Source organism: Pleurodeles waltl, chromosome 3_1, assembly GCF_031143425.1.
Source record: "Pleurodeles waltl isolate 20211129_DDA chromosome 3_1, aPleWal1.hap1.20221129, whole genome shotgun sequence".
NCBI lineage: Eukaryota > Metazoa > Chordata > Amphibia > Caudata > Salamandridae > Pleurodeles > Pleurodeles waltl.
This window is the reverse complement of record NC_090440.1, coordinates 1,144,312,708-1,144,335,413: the sequence shown is the minus strand read 5'-3', so window position 1 is coordinate 1,144,335,413 and position 22,706 is coordinate 1,144,312,708. Positions and strand designations below refer to the sequence as shown.

General features: G+C 43.7%; 1 protein-coding gene across 1 annotated transcript in view; it reads left to right on the top strand.

The window, feature by feature from the left end:
• JAM3 (junctional adhesion molecule 3) overlaps window positions 1-22,706 on the top strand; it is a 335,977-nt gene that overhangs the window by 106,486 nt on the left and 206,785 nt on the right. The window contains exon 2 of the mRNA XM_069224453.1: window positions 3,428-3,493. Coding sequence (XP_069080554.1) covers window positions 3,428-3,493 — 66 coding nt within the window. The remainder of the gene's footprint in view (window positions 1-3,427; window positions 3,494-22,706) is intronic.

Below are 22,706 nucleotides of genomic sequence, written 5' to 3'. Positions count from 1 at the left end.
AATATTTAGACTGACTGAACGACAATTCAGATCTGTTCACATTAAACTATAGCGTCATCATGAACATAGTAAGCAAGCTTATCAATGAGTAGAAGCTACTACCCCTTTCAATTATTGCAACAGTATCTCTGGTTAAAATGGCAGTCTTACCACTCTATATTCTTATTTTCTAATCTGCCAATTAAAGTTAATAAAATGTATTTCTGTAAACTCCCTGAAATGATTATAAATGTCCCCTTATTGAACTCAATTACCGATAATTTAAACTCATCTGACACCCCCATAGAAATTGTCTCTTATTGAAATGGGCAGGCCTAGTTCATTCAGTACTGTTAAAGAACAAGCATTTGCAAAGGCAAACAAATGTAGTGATCTATAAAAGTGTAAAAGAAATAAAAATGAAGTAATCGCATTGTGGTGTGCATAGGATTGTTGAAAAAAAAAAAGTGAAAAATAACTGATCTAAAAAAATAAATGTACAAAAAAGGTAATGAAAGCAGGAATAGAAGACGAGAATGGCCTGTAAGCACAGGCACTGAAGAGGCACCTACTTTTTAGGTGTATGTGCACGTGTCAGAGAAAAAATGCTGTTACTGAAAGTTTGAGAGGGGAGCTGCAACATAGTGGCGTATCTTAAACTTGAACGCGTTGCTTAGCAAGGATACCCATCAACATTGGGAGGAAATGGCAGAGTTAATGAAGCTCATGGCAGAACAATACCACAAGAGGGGAGGCACCCTCACAGAGGCTTGGAAGAGCATATTTAACACATGCCTCAGATCAGCACTCTGAGCCACAGGCATAATGGTGGACGACCAGTAGCAGGAACAACTTGAAGGAGACACGCTTGGCTGCAAATCCTTGGTTTCAAGAATGAAGTTCAGACTAAAATCATCATCCCTTCGGTAGAGAACACCTGTATGGAACTGCAGTAGATGACACACTACAACAACTCAAATAGGACAATGACAACAGTAGGACAACAACAGCAAAATTGATGAGGGGCCTTCAGTTTATAAGGCTGCAGAAAAGATGAGCCACTCCTACTAGAAGACCAACAGGAAAATGGGTGTTTCAGACCGTCACAGCACATCAAACCTTCCAACACACAGGTCAATCACAAGCACCGGCACAGCAGTGGCAATTTTAGGCACCATAGAGACGGCCCTTTGTGGGCGGGTAGCCGAGCGAGAGAAAGGACCACCGTCAATTGATTGAGGTAGCAGCAACACGCAAGTTCAAATGTGTCACGAGAGCTGGCATACTGCTAGAGACAAAACCAAAAGCATATTTGACAAAGAAGTGAGCCTTCCTGGCCAACCTTCCGATTAATGGCATATGTATGGAAGCTACATAGTCGTCAGTACACACATTCAAAACACACTACTACATTGACATACTGGTAAACAGAGAGACAAAAAAGTCGGAAAGAGAGTACTGAAGAATCTATTTGCAAGTTCAACCTCATCTCCAGCCCAGCCACCACAAAGAGGAAACCACTATGGACTCAATGCACAGCATGTGTACCCAGAAAAGATTCACGCTACTAAACGAAATGGCTACTTACATTTAGGAGTAGTTTTTTAGTTTGAAGGATTTTCTGGATTCACATGCAACCCGGCCGCCTCCCCAGGAAATGAGGCGAGACAAGTAAACATGGGACAGTAAGAGTAAAAGGAAGCCCATGGACAGTGACAAAAATCTCAGGCAAAAAAAAAAAAATTTAAACTGGCGACCACATGTGGAGACTTCTGGTGAGGGCGTCAGACGTCAAGAGAGGCTGAACTAAACACCATCTGGTGAGAACCATCGACACCTAGCAAAAAAAAGCGCGAGAGAGAAGAGACTACTATGCAAGAGGAGAAATCTGGACCCAACCACTCGATGGTGGAATAGTGGTCAGCATGTGAATCCTGAAAATTGTTCAAGCTGCAAACTACTTCTACAGGTAAGTAACCATTTTATTACAAAATATATTGTACTGTTTCACCTGTCAATAGAGCTGATAAGGGAGCAATGAAATGTTGTAGTTCAGAGAATCTCCCTTTGAAGGGAATGGAGATTTCACTCTGCCCTCTATTGATATTTCTGTCGGTCACCATAGTGTACGCTGAATTGTGGTTTTATGTATGTACTGAGAATACGATGTCAAATACATAGCATGTGTTATGTGCAATTATCATGTACTGTTGTTTGTAACTAACTGAATTGTAAGTTATGATTTTAAAAAAAAAGCATCCTGAAGTATATTAAGCACAAATGGCGAAAGTAAAGGGTTTTTAAATGCGCACTAGAATACCATTGGAAAGGGACCCTAGCTTAAACCTTTTAGAATTCCCAAAGCCTAAGTTCCCACTGCCGTTTTATTGCAATTTAAGCCCTGTTGTTGCAGTGGGCCTAATAGCCCCCTCCTCAATATCCCCTTGCCGAATCAATCATGGGGGAGTGGGGGGAGAGGTTTCCAACAAGTGTTGTAACTCCCTTCTCTTTGTTCCCCAATACCACACGTTTAATACTCCAATTCAGCCTTTTCCTCATCAAAGTCTTTCTTCTGTCCGGGGTCACGCCCAGGGCATTATATTACAAAGCAGTAGGCTCTGGAGTCTGGCTGACACCACCTCTTGGACAAGATGAGTGATAACTGAGTTATAAGATTACCAAAAAGGCTGGGGGAGGACAAGCCATGAGTGAAGGGGAGGGGGGGGGTCTTGCTTCCCCAGTAGAAGGTCGTGTAACGACCTTAGACAGCCAGTCTTCTGTAAGCATATCAGGTGCACTCCGACTCCAGATTGGCATTTTCAAACCAGTCTACGCATAGGATTTGAGCTTACCTCGTAAGTCAATGCTAACGTTTACCTGGTGATGTAGACTTTTATAGCTTTAATATCCGATTTCACACCACAAAGAAGCCGCATAAGAGCTCTCTGAGGATGCTGGCGTGTGAGTCTTTCACTTAGACTGGCTCTCAGATCCAGCTGCAACAAAAAGCGAGAACTTGACATTTACTCTTTGCATAAATAGTACTTTATACTAACGTTCGCCCAGTGCTGCAATAAAGTATGCAGAGTTTAGCATCATATAGATGTGTGTGTGTGTGTATTTATATATATATATATATATATATATATATATATATATATATATATATGTATGTGTGTGTGTATATCAACGTGTGTGTGTGTATATCTCTCTATCTCGCCTCTAGGCAAATACCCGATGTAGATTCATTTCTTAAAGTATTTTTCTGATTTTGTAATAAGCCTTAAGGACCTAACGTTTCTGCCTTAAAATATTTAGAGGAGTATAGGAGGTGGAATAGCTCTGTCTTGAAGTATCACAGCCACTTTGCATAATTGTACGACATTTCCCCCAGCTGTACAGTCTCTCATCTATTCTTTGATCTTGATTTATTGTTTTTGTTTTCTAGCCTATAGAATTTTGGCCGTCAAACTACACTCTGTCAACTTAAATCCTGTGGTGCTGGAATTTCAAAGTAAGTGTATTTTTTGCTTTAAATGAAAGATTAAGAAATGAGCGTGTGCCGCGGCCTCTAATTTTTAATAATGAATGAAAAATTACATGTTCAAGGGCGATACACAACATTAACACCATGCACGTGACGAAATGCAGATTGGTTATTTTGTAGATTATCAGTTGGAGCCCAAACGTTCCAGATGCTTTTGTTAACGCTAGACTGCAGCTCTGAACTTATCACTGTGGTAAAACTAGTATCAAAGGTTCTTTCTAAAATCATAATTTCCTCCGCCGGGAGGATATTTCACACCTTTTTCGGGGCGTATACCGAATTATTGAGGATTTTTTAAAATTCATATGTTTCATTAGTTTAACATTTAACACATTCAAGAAATTGAGATAAGAGATACTGCTATAGAGTTGGATGGATGTAGCTTTAACACGTATCTAAACAAGCTCATACAAATGTATGTCTGACAGAGTGAGAACTGGTAGTGTACTGATGTCCTCCTTCCTCAAGATTTTGTGGAGTGTCCAGGCTGACAGACCACATCCAACAGATAAGTTTGCTCGCCATAACATTGATTCGAAACCTAAGTACAAGCTACTCGCAAGTCATTATTTCATCCAGACTCTACCGCTCATAAGCTCCCATAGCCCCCTTGTCCCCAGTTCCATTCTCCGTGCTGTAATGTGCAGTAATGTTTTTGCCAGACCCTCTCTTGCTCTCTACTCTTGTACTGCTTCAGGGAGAATTTTTAATCACTTCTTCGATTAGCTTCTTCATGTTGTTGTTCATGCTTGTTCCTTGGCTTGTATGGTTTTTAGTAAAGTGGATCTTTAGAGACATTAGGGGAACCTATTGCATGGGTAACCTAGGAGCAAGCCATGGCTCACCGTGTCACCGTTTGCATATTCTGCCTTCATGAAAAAGTGCTTTGAACTGAACATTCTCATACCATGGCAACCTGATCCAGTGCCCCCCTTGTCGTCCCTTTTATATATCTTATTGACAAACACACGTTTATGATGGGCATAACAAATATTTGTGTCCCTGTTGCAAAAAATCTGTTTTCCTCCTGATTGCTGATGTCTCCTGTAGCCATTGTGGCAGATGCCCCCTAAACAGTATACAAATCACTAGATCTGGCTTCCAGATAACTGTCCTGATGCAACCTCCAAAATTTGACACAATACAGCGGAGGTGGCATTCTCGAACTAGAAACACCACTCCAGATGATCGCTGCAGAACTGAAAACGCCACTCCAGGTGGGGTTTCTGAAACCGTAATAGAGTTCTTGAAGTTGGGGCTCCTGAGCTAGACGAAACTCCAGATAAGGTGTCTGAAACTGGATGTGATGTCTCAGAGCTGTGCACAATACACAGTGGATAGCCTCCAGAGCTGTACATCATAAACCAGGGGTGGCATTACTAACTGGGCATAATACACCAGATTGGACCATTATAACTAGTTGCAATACTATAGAAAGGATTCTACCAACTTTTCGTAATATTCCAGATTTCCCGAACAGAACTGGATACAATGTTCCGAGTAAGGCCTCCAGGACTGGACTCAACATTCCAGAGGTAGCCCCACAAATGGACCTAATTGTACAGATGAAGCCTCAAGAACTGGACAAAATTCCCAAGAACTGGTCCTCAAAACCAGGCACAGTAGCTGAAAATAGTCTTACAACTGTCCCTCCAGGACTGGCATACCAGAGGTAGCGGCAATAGGCCTCCAGATCTAGGTGGCTTCCTAAAAGGCCAGGACTTCAGATGTGGCCCTCAGAACCAAAAAGGGACAAAACCTCAGATGTGGACTCTAGAACCTGGCATAATATTCTAAATATGTCTCTACAAAGTAGTAGGGACGCTCCAGTAGGGCTTTGAGAACTATAGAGAACTCCATAAAGTATCATTTGACATAATACTTGAAATAAAAAGACCTCTACACATCAGATGAGCTCTTGAGAAAAGGACATAGTAGATTACATGAGACCTTACTAGTGACAGGAACGTTTGTGACTCAAGTTCAATTTTCTGCTGGTTATATCCTTCCCTCCATGTCTCACTATTCCCCTTCCTGTTTACCAGATTATTATCCATTATAAATACTTTGATGTGAAAGGACCATTGATGCTTGCACTGTTGTTGCCTATTGTACCCTTTGTGTTTTTAGGGGAATATTGGAGTGCTACTGTTCATGATGTAAAGGCTTAGCATATAAAGGGAAATCTGTCCTTCTGTTGCTGTATTGTACTTGTTCTGTATAAGGGAAGCTTGCCCCTCCATTCTAGAGTTCAAGCAAACAATAACTGCATACTTTATGGAAGCCAGTGGCAGAATGTGGGGTTTTTATGTAAAAAAAAAAAATATGCCCTGTTGCTTCCCAGGCCGTACCTATGCTGACTGTGCAAGAAAACTTCAGTCTGGCTGTTGTTGCTTGTTTCGGCTTAGTGCCTGATGAGTACATGTGCTTTACCTGTTCTGTTTTCACTGACAGTTTTGCACTAATGCGACCCATGCTGTTTCATTCTCCATGTAGCGGGAAGCTTATGCTGCTGCTCATGTGTTGGTGTACGGAAGCCTTCACATCTGCTGTCCCTACTGTGTGCGAGTTCTGTGTTTGTGAGGGAAGCGTATGCTACTGCTGTCTGTCATACCTGTCCCATGTGTTTCCAAATGTGTACTGCTAATGTCTTTTTCATTCAGTAGTGTTCCCAGCACATATGTGCGTCTGCTGCTGAGGCTGTAATTGGAATGGGTTGTGTACTGAAACCTGAAAAACATTCTCATTGCACAAAAAAACAAATGTCAACACATACTTACCTTTGGTAGCAATGTTTCTGGTGGATGTTATGTTTTCTCCGAAATTCTACTCCTTATGAATATCTTCCAGACACAAGACTGGATCAAGAAACATTTTCCCCAGTACCACACTCCACTGCAGTCACAATTCTGTTATACTCGGGATGTGATGAACTTGGACTATATCATTCAGGTCTGCTGACGTCCGTTCTTACTATTTTTCCACAATAAACCGAGGTATGCAGAGAGGAACCAAGAGAGTTTATTTAAATGAGCAGTAACAGTAGAAATTCCTTTTTGTACGTGGGTATCATAAGAACTGTACTACCTCAGAAGGGTAGGAGGGAATGTGGTGAGGAATTTGTGAGAAGATGTAGTAGCCACCAGAAATAACAATACCATTGATAAGTGTTTGTTTTCTGCTAATGGATACAACTACTCACAGTTTCCTTACATTGGGATTTTCCTCAGGTGCCAGACTGGATCTGGAAATTTTTGCAACAGCCCCTGGGCCCTGGCAGGTAGAGTAATCAGTCTGTCGTGACTGCACACACGATGATATGCAGATGGATATAAGTACCACCAGAAGGCTCATCAGAGAGCAGAAAAATACATTTTATAGCAGACAGAAAAAACAAGGTCCATCCTGATCCAGGGCTCTCTCGTCAGATAAAGTCAAGATGAAGTTGAAAGACAAGTTGAATTAAATGCATCAGGAGCACAAACCTAGCTCTTCAGGGAAAGGTTTTACAGTTTTGACTTGAGTAACTGAGTCCGGGTACACATCCTGATTCAAAGCAGACTCTAAAGTTGATGGACCTGGTGCTCCCTGGGCTGTGGATGACTCCACAGCAAATTGTGGTATTTAAGGAAGTCATGCTACAAATACTCATCTTTGCTATAGGTTGCTGGTCCCACAGACATGGTTGGGCCTCTACTTTACCATCTGCTGGCAGGCCCACTCTTAGCGCTAACTGAGCCTGCATGAAGTTTTGCCAGCAAGCTGTAGCCAGGTTCAGATTAGTCTTCTGCAAGAATTAGCCCCATGCCTTGTTACACCATCACAAAAAGCATCTGCAAGTTTAGGAATATTCCCCTCTGGTTGCTCTATCTCTGTCACAGTGTTTCAGGAGGATAGAAGCTATTTTTGAGTTACATTCAGATGCTGTGTAAGTCCTTCAGTCAGTTCGAGCTGATGATGAGGATGCAGATTATTTGTTCCTGCCACATTATATGTAATTTCATATGAAGATGTAATTTCGTATGCAGATGACCCACAATCCTTTCTATGGGGCCAAACCCTTAATCCAAAAAACTCAAATCCGGAGAATGTATGAGGAAAGTAGTATCATGGATGTCTCAAAATTTCTTGCAACTCAACTCTGACAAAACTGAGATTCTACTATTTGGTAAGGCCCATGCATACTGGTCTGATACCTGCTGGCCATACAAAAACAGTAACATACCACAACTTAAAAAGGTGATAAAGGAAATGGGCATCTTAATAGATGATAACCTCACAATCAGAGAGCAGGTAGACTCTACATTCGGCACTTATTTTGAAATAATGTGCATGCTTGGAAAAGTATTTCAGTGGTTACCTCTTAATACTAGAAGAACTCTCACTGAGTCTTTTGTGGTCAGTCGCCTGGATTATGGCAGTGCCCTTCTTGTGACAGCAGATGAATTGCTGTTATCAAAACTTCAGGTGGTCTAAAACACTGCTGCATGCCTAGTCTGTAAACTTCCCACATCTCCCTCAAAACCCACTTTAAAAACTCTTCATTGCCTTCCAATTTAGAAACGTGCCAACTTCAAGCTCCTCTTCATTGGTACTTAAATCTCTATTAAGCAAGGGCCCTGTGCATCTCCCAAAACATCTCCCCTATCTTCCCACTAGAAATCTAAGATCAAAAGACCAGCTGTTGCTCTGTTCCCAGCATATTGGTGTAGCCAAATACGGTGGCTGATCTTTCCCCTATCTTGGTCCACATCATTGGAACAGACCCCTACACATTTGTGCTCGTCCCGATATTGCCTGTTTTAAAAAAGCTTCTCAAAACCTAGCTCTTCTAAATTTTCCTTTACCCTTTTTACCTGGATTTCATTCCAACACCGACATCGGTGATTCACTGCACTATATTAAGTGTATATAACATAACATATGGGTACTTGTCTATATCTTAATTTGCAAAATATCAGTGGCCTTGATGCTGCTCCTCGATTTTCTGTGAATTCATCTCTGGGGTCCTTGACTAAGAAATGTGCCGCTTTGGCAGTAGTGATTTAGATGGTAGCATAGATGTTAGATTTACTACTCACCGAGGAGACCAAATCTACCACTTTGGTAGGGATACTTTAACCTGGAGATTCTGCTGTGGAGCCTCTTATAACCGTATAATGAGGGTTTAGTTGATTCCATTTTCGGCAGCCTCTCCACAACCCTTTTAAGCCACGGCAGCAAGTTGCCCCATTGCTAGGCATCCGAGGCAAGCATCTGGTGGCCCAGAGTTCTTGATACAACAGAGCCTAGTGGTGCAAGCCTCTACTTGTAAGGTCCAAACTTCTTTTGAACCTTCCTTCAGATGTCACAAAGTATTAATGTGATTGGTAAGGAAGTTTTCTCCTCATGCAGACTATCACTAACCCTGTTTGAATGCCTTTTGTCTTCTGGCTTGCTCTTGCGACTAAATATGAAGGTTTTGATCATGCTGCCAGACTACCTTTGTAATTCTATTGCTCAGACTGCTCAGGATTACCGGATCTTATGTTCTTGCTAAGGCACCGTTGACTCGGTTGCCTGTGCCAGAACAACCTGCGTCATCTGACAACGTGCCTGTATGTGCTGCACCCAATTTTCCATAGATGTCCAAGCACGCCCTTTGACGGAGGTAGGCTTTAAAACGATAAGCTGATTTGTCCCAGAATATTTTATTAATAGCAAGGCAACAGCACACTCTCTAGGCTCATCTTGAACAGCCTGCCTGTCTTGCCAGCCGCACAGGGCAATCCGGGGTAATCGAAAGACATGATCTTCGGCTATTGTTTGCCTCAGTACCTGAACTAGCTGTCCACAAACTTTGAGGTGCACTGGGTAGTGGTGGTGCCAAAGAATGAACACAAAAAGCAGCAGCATTAGTCCTCTTCTTTATCCTACCCAGTTGACTCATAAAATTCGCTTTAGTAGTCCCTCAGAGCGGATAATGGAACCTAGTTGGTGACCAGTTTCAACATTGTCTAATGGAATGGCATTTGACCGCATAGGTCTAAAAGATACTACAAATTGTTCGACTATGCCCATTCCTTCACAGACACCCTCAGCTCGCATTACACTAATTTACACATAGACTTTTGCGATCATGCCTGTATTTTCATCGGGGCTGCTGATGTTGTTTGCTAAAGGTGCACTCTAAATGGTGCCCTAGGCGGGGAGGGAGATGGGATGCTACTTGTACTTTGCGATCCCCTAAGAAGGGTGGCGGCCTAAGGCCAGTTGTAGACCCCAGGTTGCTAAACGGGTTCTCAAGAAATGAAATACTCAAGTATGTTTTGCTGACCTGGATCATGGAGATTTGATGGTCCTTGGGTCTGCAGAAGAATACTTTCATCTCCCAATCTTGCAGTCCCCCAAATAATATCTCTGCTCTGTAAAGGGAGCCGAACAGTTTGAGTTCACTGTTCTCCCTTTCAGCCTTACATTGACACCTCAGATCTTTGCCCTTGTCATTGCCACCCATTTTCGCTTGCTGGAAATAATCTCTACAAATGGCTGTTGGTGTGCTCACTTCAGCTGCTGTGGGATCACTTGCAGAGCATGAATTTGTTTTTTCATTAACAAGTTCAAACCTCATCTACAAACTTCCCAGAGACTGCCCTTCATTGAGACTGTTCTTGCCATGGTTGTGTTGAAGGCTTTTCCACTACCACAGTAAGCCGGGAATGTTTACGCTCTGACCCTCAAGTCTTGCTTAAGAGCTGTTGTTCCATCCCTGATGGTGCTGAAACACGTTGGTCTACTACCATCATGCATCCTGACTCATGCTCAGTGGTTTCTGTGGCCTTTGAATGGAATGAGGTCTACATTGGGGTTGTATTTGATTTCATTGAAATTGATTTCATGGAAATTGATTTCATGGAATACCATAACTGAGCACCCATTTCATTTAAACTGTTTATTCGGACCACCAGGATTTTGTGATTTGCAAAAAAAAAAATGGCAAAATCAGGACTTTTGTTGAAATGCTGCAAATTTTACAAAAGCTCTCACGAAATCTTAAATAAACCCTTGCTTTAACCTTTTATTGGCCCTGCACTGCCGGGCTGGGCAAGTAAAAGGAGGCTTGGTAGGAGAGAGGTGTCTTCATACTCTCTCTGCTTATAATAAAGCAAAACAAAAGACTGCAGGAGACTGGTACTTAACATGTCCTTTGGCGGTCTTTGGACCCTACGACCCCCCCCAACCCCCTCTTTGGCACTTACCTGTGCTCACCTCAACCCCTAGTTAACTACTAAACCCCCAGGCCACCAATTACGCACAATTAGTATGAAATACATGATGCTGAAGGGGAGCTGTTACTTTAACGCCCTTCTCACACCTTAATTTAAGATTGGAGGTGTGCGGAGGGGGCTAACGTAACAACTCCTCTCCAGTGCCATGTATTTGATGCTGGAAAGGAGAGTGGCAGGATGGTGCCAGAGGGAGGAACATTGTAAAATTTAAATCTGTGCTCTCTCTGGTGCCAAACATTTATCTTTCCTGGTCTGTGAAGTGCTAGTTTGCTGCCCCCACATATTGGTCACGTATTTTTGTGACCGGCATGTTTAGTGCCTGTTGTAAAAATACCGCAAATGTTGCTTTTTTGGGTCACATTTTCTTTATTTTGAGGATGCAAAATTTGCCAAACCAAACCACAAAATCCTGGGGGGGGGGGTCTGTTTAATGGAAATGTTTAAAATGAATAACATTTATTTTTTCATAGAAACCAATTCTTTGCATGTCTTTTTGGTCAGAATTGGCTTTTGAATGCTTATTTTGTAAGTGTAACTGCAATGGTTACAGGTCTTCCTTTGGGAAACAATTATATCAGAGATATTTATTTTAGTGCTTTACGGCAGGGGACATTATTTCATATTTATATTTTTCACTTTGTCAATTACTTTGGATGCTTTTAATTTGCTGACTGACTACCACCTGTTAAAACAATCCATCGCTGACCCCTCCCCACCCCTAAACACTGTCGTTACCTTCCCTCTAAAAGCCCTCACCACACCTACACTACACTCGTCCCTGAAGCCTAAGGCCCTTTCTATTCCAAATATCCACCATCCCCGAACCATAAAATCACTCACTATCCCTAACTCCGCCCATTCCAGAAACCTGAAAACCCCCTTGGCCACATCTAAACTCCACATGTCCCTGGATCTTTAAAACCCCTCCCCACCCTAAACTCCACCACATTCTGAACCCTAAAATCTCTACACCATCCCAGCAGCTATCCATAATTGAACCTTAAAAACCTGCACCAGTCCTAAACTCTGCTCCTCCATGAACCTAAAAACCCATCAACACCCTTACACTCCACCCATCCCTGAGACCTAAAAACACCTCGAACATCTAAACACCACTCATCTGCGAACCCTAAAAACCCTCGCCACTCCTAGACTCCACCCATCTCTGAAGCCTCAAAAAAACCTTTGTATGCCCAAACTCCAATTATTCCTGACAGCTAAACAACCCTCATCACCCTAAACATTACCCACCCCTCAACCAAAAAATCCGACAGTAGTCCAAAACCCCACTCAAATTTAATGAAATTTTAGATTTTTCTTTAAAAGTAGATTGCCTTTAATTTTCGATTTTTAGCTATTCCCTTAAAATAGCTTTTCCTTAAAATTGGTTTTCCATGATTTGGTTTTCTCCAACATGGTTTCTCATGTTTCTTTTTGCATTCGTTCACACACACACACACACACACACACACACACACACACACACACATCACTACAGTGGACCCAACTTTGGGGAAGCCTCACAAACAAGAGCTGCTTCACCAGAAAGATGGTTCAGCACCGTCAATGGCGGATGGCTGAAGCTATTATGACATGCAGCATTTAGTTCTCCTTCCCTGCATCAGTCATCAAAGTGATTACTGGCGCATCATCTCCCAGATGGGGATGTCACATTGATGATGTGGAGATCAGAGTTCTGTGGTGCCCACTGGAGCAGTACCATTACATAAATCTACTAGAAGGTTGTGCCATCCTTATGCTTTCAGAGCCTATCTGCCTTCCATCTAAGAAAGGTCAATCCATGTGCTAATCGACAAACACAACTGCCATGTGGTACTGCAATAACCGGGACAAAGTGTGTGGGGGGGGGGGGGGGGTGGCCACCTGCTCTGTCTGGAGGAGTTGAGGTTATAGCTCTGGCTGGCAATTCACCTGATCTCCATGAAGTCAGTTATTTAGGGGATCCATCAAAGTCCGAGCAGTCCTGAAAGGGCTTCATCTAGTCGACCATGGGTAGATAACCCAGAGATGGCACATGGCACATCTTCACCCGATGGGGCACTCCATTTGTAGATACTTATGCTCTTCTGAAAACACTCCATCGTTCTCTGCCTTCAGTAGGACCTCAGCCTCCTTTTATGCGTTTCTAGCTCCTATGATTCCATGATTGATAAAGAAAGTAAGGTGGGAACGAGCAAAACACATTCTGGTGATCCCAGCTTGGGCACATATGCACTGAAATATTGTACTGGCATAGCTGCTCTCCCCTTCAGGTGCCTTTTCAGGAGGATCAGTTTCCAGCAGCAGGGCAGGGTGCTACAACTGAACTTCCATAGTCAACCCCTTCTTGTATAGAAAAGGAAGGGCACCAGCTTTGGCTTGCCATTTGAAGTAGTAGGTGTCATCCCGACTGGTCACCACCCTTCCTCCAAGTCTGTATGTTCAGGTTGTTAGGCTTGCTTTGTTGCCTGGTGTGAGAAGAGTATTGACATTCTGCAGTTGAAACTGTCAGATGTTCTTTTTTGTGTGTTGTGTTTTGCCAATAAGCGTTCGTTATGGGCACAGGTAAAGATTGCTAATCAGTTAATTCAGCCTTTATTTGTTCGACTGATCAACACTTTATTCAAATCACTGTCTGAGATACATCTTTATAAATGGGATTTGGCATGAGTTTCCTCCTGCTCCCCTCATCATGGTGGAGGGGATATTAATCTGATCTCAACTTTCCTCGTGTGCTGCTTTTGGGCCTCTTCACAGCTGTGATCTGAGAGTTTGGACATGAAATATTGCGTTTCTCATTGCAGTCCCCTCTGTGTGTCTTATCCGTGAGCTGTAAAGTCTTGTTAGTTTAATCTCTATACACTACTTTTTTCCAGACAAGCTCGAACCTGTGCACCCTTTCACATTTCCATGTGGCCATCACGCTTCCCACACTGTTTTCTCCACCACATGAATTTAAAGAAGAGAGGCTGCACCAGTTAGACCCATGTCACGCCCCCAAAGTCCGTATTGGTAGGATGATTGAACACTGGGTTGATGCCCAGCTGTTTGTAGGTTTCACTTGCACAAGAAAGGGAAATACAGTCCAGAAATAAGCCTTCTCCTGATGCATGGCTTTTAAATGAAGTTGTGTTACTCCTCGGCCAAGAAGTTTTCCCATGAAGAACTCTGGGCTCATTCCACTATGGCAAAAGCTGTACCACACCTCTGGCTTGGAATGTTTCTGTCTTGGACAGCTGTAGGGATGCAATGTGGACATCTGTACATACTTTGCCCAAACACTACTGTACTGATTTTAAAGTCCTTGGGGAATACTATTTTGCCTGTTTGGTTCTACAGACCTTCCTGGTGGATGTCCACTCCTCAGACCAGTCTCCTTGGAGGGGATGTTGCCTTGGTTCTGATTCACAAAGAACGGAATCTGTGGTTAGAAGTATATATGAGGAGTATAAATTGGTTACCTTTGGTAATGCTTTTTATTGTGTCTAACCCTGTGTGCCATTGCAACTTCAGCAAGTTATTACGCAATCATTGATCAGATGCAGCCCAAAGGCCTACTGCCATCTATGGCCAGATGTGCACCTCAGCATAACAGAGGCATCCGTTGCAACAGTGTTTCATGTTTGTGGAGGGCTAAAGTGGGGTAACCCACTGTGTCTTGAGAAGCACAATCAACTGTGGCGATTTGGTAGGATAGAACAGAAGATCTCTATGCAAGCTGTGAGACTCCCCTAATGCTGGAGGCAAGGTGTTATTGGCTACCACTGAAGGGCTCTTATTCTTCATCTGGCTTGAGACATCATTAGGATGCATAAGTCCATCAAATCCAACAGGAAAGAGACATGTAGAACTGGGATTGGATTTAGATTCAGAAACATATCCCACATATTGATGATCCTCAAAGGCTGAGAAAATGCTTTATTATGGGTCATAGTAAACACAGTGCTAACAAAGCTCATCCTCTGCGCGGGCAGGATTTGAGATTTAGGAATAATACAGGAGCCCAGTCAGTGAAGAAGAGTCATGGTACACTGCAGATGGTCCGTGAACACCAAAGACCCATATGTAGGTATTGACTCGCGACTTCCGAAGGGAAACTACAGCCGTAGCCAGCATTTTGGTGAAGTCCTGCAGAGTATTTTTTGACTATATGTTAGTACAGCAAATTGGTATTGAGGTGTTGGTAATGCATGGGTCCAGGAAAGATCGGTAGATGAGAAAAAGCAACCTGGAGAGCCAGGGGTATTATCCTATTGCGTAGATTCAGCCGCAGGAGGGCCTGACTCAGGAACATCGCTTGAACAAATCCTGCTCTTTAAAAATGTTCATGAGCCTAATGTTCAAAATGGGTCTAAAATCCCATCCTCCTTGGGAACCAAAAAGTAAAATGATTACAAATGCAGGCCCTTTTCCTTTTAGCACTTCAAGTGTGCAGCAGGGTGATAACGTCTATCTTTAAAATTGAGGTATGCGGCAGAGAGCACTTCTTGCCTTTGATTGGTTCCTTGAGTGGTTCAGGGTAGTGGACGAATAGAAAAGAGCATAGCCCTTGCACATAAATTGGAGGGCCCAGTAATCCATTGTGATAAGTTCCCAATTTGATGAATAAATTGTACCTTCTCCACTATCAGAAGCTGTTGGAGGAGGGTGGATAATTCAAAAGGTGTTTTGATTCAACAAAACATCAAAGCGACTGGAGCTGCATCAGTTGGTGTGATTAAATTCACCTCTCCCATGAAAGGACCAGTAAAATTGCTGTGAGGTCTCGACATGCTGATAAGGCTGCTGTTACAATGAGAATTGATCCATAGGAAATCGTGGAAGCAAAGACAGTGTTGCTGGTGGAACTGCTTTGCAGGGGAAACAAGGCCCAGCAAATGTTTGTGGCATGGCTGTTTTAAAATCGCTCCAGGGAGGAGACTACTTTTTCCAGACATGCATGCAGTGTTACTCCTGTAGCCATTCATTGGACATCATGTTAGCAAAATCCAGCCTACATTTTCGAATGTATTTATTTGGAAGCATACAAAGCGTTGCTTAGCAACTCTGGAACGAAAGTTTCTTCATGAGGTCAGTTAGGTTTATAACAGCCACATTTGCTTGATCTCTCATGGAGTGGATATAGCATTCAAGAAGGCTTGTGGCATCAGCAATGCTCAGGGCTGGAATGGCCAAAGCGAATACTCTGTTTTGTCAGTACAAGTTGTTTGGACTCAAGATCCTCAGTAGCAGTAGGAAATACCTTCGTATTCAGATTTGCTGATGATGCCTGGACCACCAAGTCCTACAGGCAAGGATGTGTGGATGAGATCTTGGAATCAGCAGGCCACAGTCTTACAATGCCACACAATCTGGCTGTAGACTGCCAGTCCCGAAAGGTGTTTCTCAGAAAATGAGTACTAGTTCCAGCAGTGCTTTGTTAAAAGGAAAAAGCAACTTGAGATTCTTGACTGCCTTGCATACTACAGATGAAAAGGAACAGGCTTCCTCAGACTAGGTCTAGAAGGGTAAAAATCTATCACCATTTCGGGATTTTTCAAGGCAACTAGTATTTTGGAGCTCTAGGTAAAGTCCAGAAACTAGGCGATAAGGAGCTAGAAGATTTTCAACCATGAATCATATTCCATGTGCCCATAATTCCGTTTAGGCTTGTCTAAATCTGAGACAAAGGGCTCCTCCATGAGAGTAACTCTCTAGGCTTTATAGAGAGGTTCCATAAAGGGCTAATCCTCGAAGAAATGTCTAATGTTTTCTGTTGCTACTGAAACTCATTTCTGTCAACTTCAAGGGATAAGAACGGCATCTTGGGCAATACCCAAGATGGCGTTGAGGTAAAATGGGCCGTTAGTGGGTAATGACTTTCTCATAAGTGGTGCCAAGGCTGGAGCCTGTGGAGTCAGTGGTCTTGGGGTAAGGTTTTGTAGTGCCGTCAGTGCCACTGAAATCGCTGTTCTACAGGAACAGCCCCACCCTTGGGGGTTGTCCCCAAGGGATGAAAGTCAGTTCTGAACATGAGCTGCTGAAAATCCTTAACCTTGAGGAGTCTGCATTGGATACAGGGGTTTTGCTTTAAGTTTTCGGAGGGCTGGAATTGGCTCCAAAGAAGTTGAGGAAGGGATTATCAAGGGATGGTGCTGCTGATTTTCTAAACGGTAACAGGAAGGGTACTACTTCCGCAAGAAAGAGGACATCTTCTACTTGCATTTTTTTTTGCAATTCATGTATGGGAAGAATCATTGAGTGATCACCCCATGTCAGGATATTTACCTGAAGGAGGTGAGAGGATTCTTACAGGCTCAAACCAAGAACATCTTGTCCGCTTGCTCCCTGATGGATTTCAGGTGCATGGAGATGCAGGAGTTGCAGGCTAGGGAGCTGTAGACAAGCCCTAGACACCAGACGCAGACGTCAGGGATCTGATAACATCTAAATTTGACACAGCCTGCAAAGTTTAAAACACTGAGACTTCAGGAGGTGACCTGTAACCTATTCACTGTTGAATTTTGCTGACAACATTTTTTGGTTGACACTTTAGAGGATCTTGTACCTTTGTTGGTCAGGAGCGGGAAGGTGGGAACTAATGGCAACGAGCCAGACAGCACCACATATATGGGGTTATTCCAACTTTGGAGGAAGTGGTAATCCGTCCCAAAAGTGACGGTAAAGTGACGGATATACCACCAGCCGTATTACGAGTCCATTATATCCTATGGAACTCGTAATACGGCTGGTGGTAAATCCGTCACATTTGGGACGGATTACCACCTCCTCCAAAGTTGGAATAACCCCCATAGTTTGGTGTTATATCCTGGGTGGACAAAGCAATGACTACACTCAAGTGGCTCCAATAGTCTGTTAGAGATCTGTTGCTGAGGAAGATGTTCTGAACGAGTTTTGCGCCCTTCTAGTATTAAGAACATGAGGAATCTGCTGGAAGAAGCATCTATCAGGCTACGGTCTTCATCAGCGCTTGTTTAGTTTTGATGTATTAGCAGCTTAAAGCTTGTGCTGTACATATTCTTTGTTTATATCGGGCTAAATTTGTCCCTGTTGCTGTTCATGTTGTATCATGTTTGAGTATGAAGAGAAGCTTCCATTGCTGCTACATGAGGTGTGCTATTCTGTAAGTAATTGATCCGTGTGCTTCAATTGTCCATATTGTGCTTGTTCTGCTTTGTGTGCAAGGGAAGATTGTATTGTTTTGTATTGTTCCCTCAAGTGCCTTACCTGTGTTACGCGTGTTATTGAAGCTTGCCAACAATTTTTTACTGGGCAAAAGCCAAAGCAACCTATGCCACCCTCCTTCCACAGTGTGCTCTGCACCACATGTCCCTGACTTCTATCGGTGGTTTTGCAACCTCTTATCCCTCTCTCTACCAGGGGCTACAGTAGTAGTAGTAGTAATAGTAGTAGTATATAGACGCTAAACTAACAATACTTAAAGCTCACGGATATGACACACAGTGTATGACCTCCCTCTTCCAAATGCCTCCTGCCTGTTACTTCCTCCGCCAAAGGAACTGCTTATATAGGACAGAAGACTACAAGCAATGCCCTCCTGTCAGATGGTCTGCAGGCTGTTCTTCTGTTTCCCCACAGCACTAAGGCCTGCACCACGCCCGCTTTCCCAGGGGCTTTCTAGTCTTTGTCCCACTGTTACCTGGGAGCTTTGAAGCCTGGCCCCGCCTCTAGTGGCACTACACCCTCAATTCTCTGCAAAAGACTAGGGTTTTTTAATTTATCCCCTACACTTACTTCAGCAGTATGCAGCCTCCTTCCACCATATTCTCTTGCAACCACTGCTTGCCCCTCCCCCAATGAAATCTGCTGTCTGCGCCCCTTGTGGTTCAGCGACCTGTGTTCTTGATCAGGAGCAGTGAATGTAGAACTCATAATCAGAAAACTTGTGTCCTACCTCCCTCAAGTTGCTTTACAGTCTGTACACCTCTATCCCACCAGGGGCACAGCAACCTTAACAACCTTTGCCTGTCACCCCAAAAGAATGGTTCCTGCAGCCTGTGTCCCTATCACAGTGGACCAGTCCTTTCTTCCTGCATTGCCGAACCCTTGTATATCTTTCTGGCCAAGCCACCAGTCCAGATATATTGCTTCCCCTGGAACTTGTGCCTTCAGATGAAACTATGCTAGTTGGCTCTTTCTTTTCCGACTCCCAAGCAGGATGTTATATCTGGCGGTGAACATCCACAGCTCACTGTAGCCTCATAACTGACAAAATGGGTAGATCCAGGGCTTTCAGTGGTCCGGGTCTCAGACCCAGCTGTATTTTAGAACGGACAATGAAACGGGTCCGAATCGAGCACTATATTCATGTCCTTAACTTTACTGGGAAAACACTGACGATTTCTACACAATTAATCTAATAAATATTCAGGTAATCCATGTCAGTGATTTACTTCCAGTTTACATTTCCCATGTTTTATTTAATCTTGGACTCTGTTAAAGTGTTAGCTATTCCCAAGATATTGTGTTTTTGTGTTTTTTCTTTTTTCTTTCAGCATATTACTGTTATGTAGTGCATGCTTCGAAATGAGTCACCTCCAGGTGTTTATAATGGCCACGATTAAGAGGTCTGGAGTTGAGGCCGAAGGCAGTGCGAGTTTCAGTGGGCTAAAAAGATGCGAACAATATATGGTCATCCAATCCTTCGCCTCTCTGCAGAGCACACACAGACAATCATTGTCAAAGTCAGTAGTCCTGGCTAGTTTTATGTGTATGTCAGTTGATATGTTATCATATCTGGATTCAATAACCGAAAGTTTAGACAACAAAATACCGATTGGATGGCTAACTATGAGACTCACAGAAATTTAGTTTACATGGTTAAGCCACACCTATAACTACAGAGGCCATGCTCCTTTTAGATACCCCTACTTTTTCATTCCACTTAGTCATGGTGAGGCCACTGCATCCTTTTCCTAGACACTCGCAGGCTGTCACGAATGGACATTATCATGAGCGTGTGTTAAGATTGCCTCTGTCCTCACAGTGTGGGCAGCTTAGTTCTATACCAATTTCTAGTAAGTAATTCATATTCCCCAGCTAGAAGCTATTTTCCCGTGCTCTATGCCTATGAAGAAGAACATCTAAAAATGTGGGTTCCCTAGTACGGTTTCATGATCTACTTATTCGCCTTGGTAAGAGAATCTCAGGTGGTAGTCCCTCTTTGCCTGTTTTTCACATCTTGTTTTGGTGATGGTGGTATTAATGGATATCTGTCTGTATGCTTTCCATCACTTTATTGCCCTGTTGGCCATGCTAAGAACTCTGACATATCCAAGGGTCCCCTTTTACTTCCCTCATAGAAACTATTGATAGGGGTTCTAGAATTGTTCGGCTTCATTGCAGTGGTCGGAAGATAGAGGATACCTCACTGCCTTCAAAACATGATTGGCCGACTGTATAAATCCTTGATGACGGTTTAAAGAGCACCAGTGGGTCTGAAGTCATTAATGATATTTCTGCCTCCACAAATAACCAGGTTTTCAAGTTTGAAGAAATCTAAGTGGCGCCAACATGTGTTTTTATAGAATGATGCTATTGCAGATTACACTGTTATACATCACCCTGCTATTTACTTGTTGGTATCGGACAGGCATCTTGCTTACCAGGATAAAAATTGTTGTGCACCATCTGCAAGCAGAATCAGTATGATGTTGACACGGAAGTTACCATCTCTAGTTCATATTTTCCGCCATCAAGTTTGGAAGCATTTAGCCAGGATGAAAAGACCAACTAAGCCTCCATAATCACTAGGGATGAAAACCCTTCAGTACACAACACCTACACCAATCACGTTGGTTGCCGCCCACTCCAGCGTAGTTCCCATAAATTTCAACAATCATCTGCCGCAAACCCCCTTCACACTTAATAAACAGAATTAACGTAACTACTTCCTCAAGCTTGCATTTATTGTCATATTGTTCATTTGTCTGTAAAAGGTGCCTGCGAGGCAGCAGAGGGTGACATGTCAGTGCCCGTGCCCATACATAAAGGAGTGGGGGGGGGCTCTCCAGTTAGGTCATTGTACCGTTGCCCTGGATCAATTCCTAATCTCTCATTCCCTCATTCCCTTATCTCATGTCCAGTTCAGCCTCCCCTTCTCAATGTCTTTTATTCAAGTCATCCATTGTTCAGGATTTTCAAAGCTGTCCACCACCTCTTGCCATAGGCCCACTATTGGCCTCCTGTGGAGACCCCTATAGTCCTCCCATTGATTGTGTGGTGGGCCCTCTGGAGACTTCCAATGCTTGGCCACATCCCTACAGGCAACACCCAGTGCCAGGTCTAGGATTTTGTGCCCAACTTCGCAGCTGATTTTCTACCATATAGTCCTAAGACGCAAACCTCTTAGATCCTGAGGCCCTGATGATCCAAGATTCGTACGAGCCCCAGAAGCTTTCAATAACCGGGCAACTCCAAACCATGTGCAGCACCCATCTTGCACACTACATTTATCCGGTGTGGTGTGAGATAAGTGATGTGAATGTAATTGAACTGTATGTACTAAAAATATATGTTCCGCAAGACCCTTTCGGGGTGTTCCAATACACATTTCCCTTTTTGCCCACAAACTGTTGCCGCAGTATCTCCTCCCATCTAACCTGAGCCCCTGGAAAGCATTCCCTTTGCATAGCCATCTCCATGCGGTATACCCATGATACTAGAAGCCATCCATTGCCACAGGTCAGTACCATTTGAAGTAGGTTATGTGTGGGTGGTTCCTGGTCCAGGATCCCATACAACCTGCGCAGTGCCTGGAGAAGCACCCCATGCACCAGGAACCTCATTGCCTGCAGGTGGCAGTCCTCCACTAGCACTTCCAGCCACCGAAGAGAGTCCCCCAGAGTCATCGAGTTAGCTTCTATCCACTCCACAATTCGGTGCACCGTAAACCCCCCCCACAAAAAACCCTCTAGGCCTAGGCATGCCCACCAGAGACAATGCAGAGGCATAGAACGACCGAGACCCTTAAGCTCTCCCCTCCAACAGCAGAGGGTCAAGATTAACAAGCAAGGTTTTCACTTAGTACAGACTGCTGCACCCAGTAGCCTCACTGCAAGGGCCCCTTCCTTATGCACCCCCCCAAAATCCCCCACTTCTGGGAGATCTATCCCTGCTAGCCATTGGGCCAGCCACTGCAACTGCGCCGCTAAGAAACACAATTCAAAGTCTGGCACCCCCAGTCCCCATCCTCCAACAGTCTTTGGAGCATCCACAAAACAGACCCTGTTTCTCTGCCCATTCCATATCAATTCATGCAACAAAGTGTTTAAGGAGTGGAACCATTTCTGCGTGACCCTAACCAGGACGTTCACCGGATAACACAGCAGCCTGGGCAGGACTATCGTTTTCATTAGTGCAACCCTACCCATCACTGGGAGCCTTTGTGTGCGCCAGAACATCATGCTTCCTTTTAGAACTCCTAAAGCTGTCCCAATGTTACCTTGCCTGAGGTCCCAGTTATAGGAACAGTCTGTCTCTCACTATCGCTGGCAGGTCCCAGCACACCACTGCTAGGAGGAAAGCATACAAATTATTCTAGTTAGTGCACTGCCAAGACACCTTTCCCATATCTGCCAGCACCTCCATCGGTCCCTGATTAAGCCTACCGTAAGTACAACAGCATTTCATCACGTATTGCGAGACAACATGCTCTCATCTCGCAACGGTATTCCCTTGTCCCCCGCCTTCCATCCTCAAGATGCTAGCAAGTGGTTCCATTGCAAGCGCAAAAGGCATCGGGAACAGCAGACAACCATGCCGCATGCCTCTGCGTACTTCGAACAAGTCCAAGAGGCAGTGGCCCACTCAGACATATGCACCTGCGCCACCCCTTCAGCAACCCCATTCTGTCCATGACTGCCTCAAGATACCATCAGTGAAGAATATCA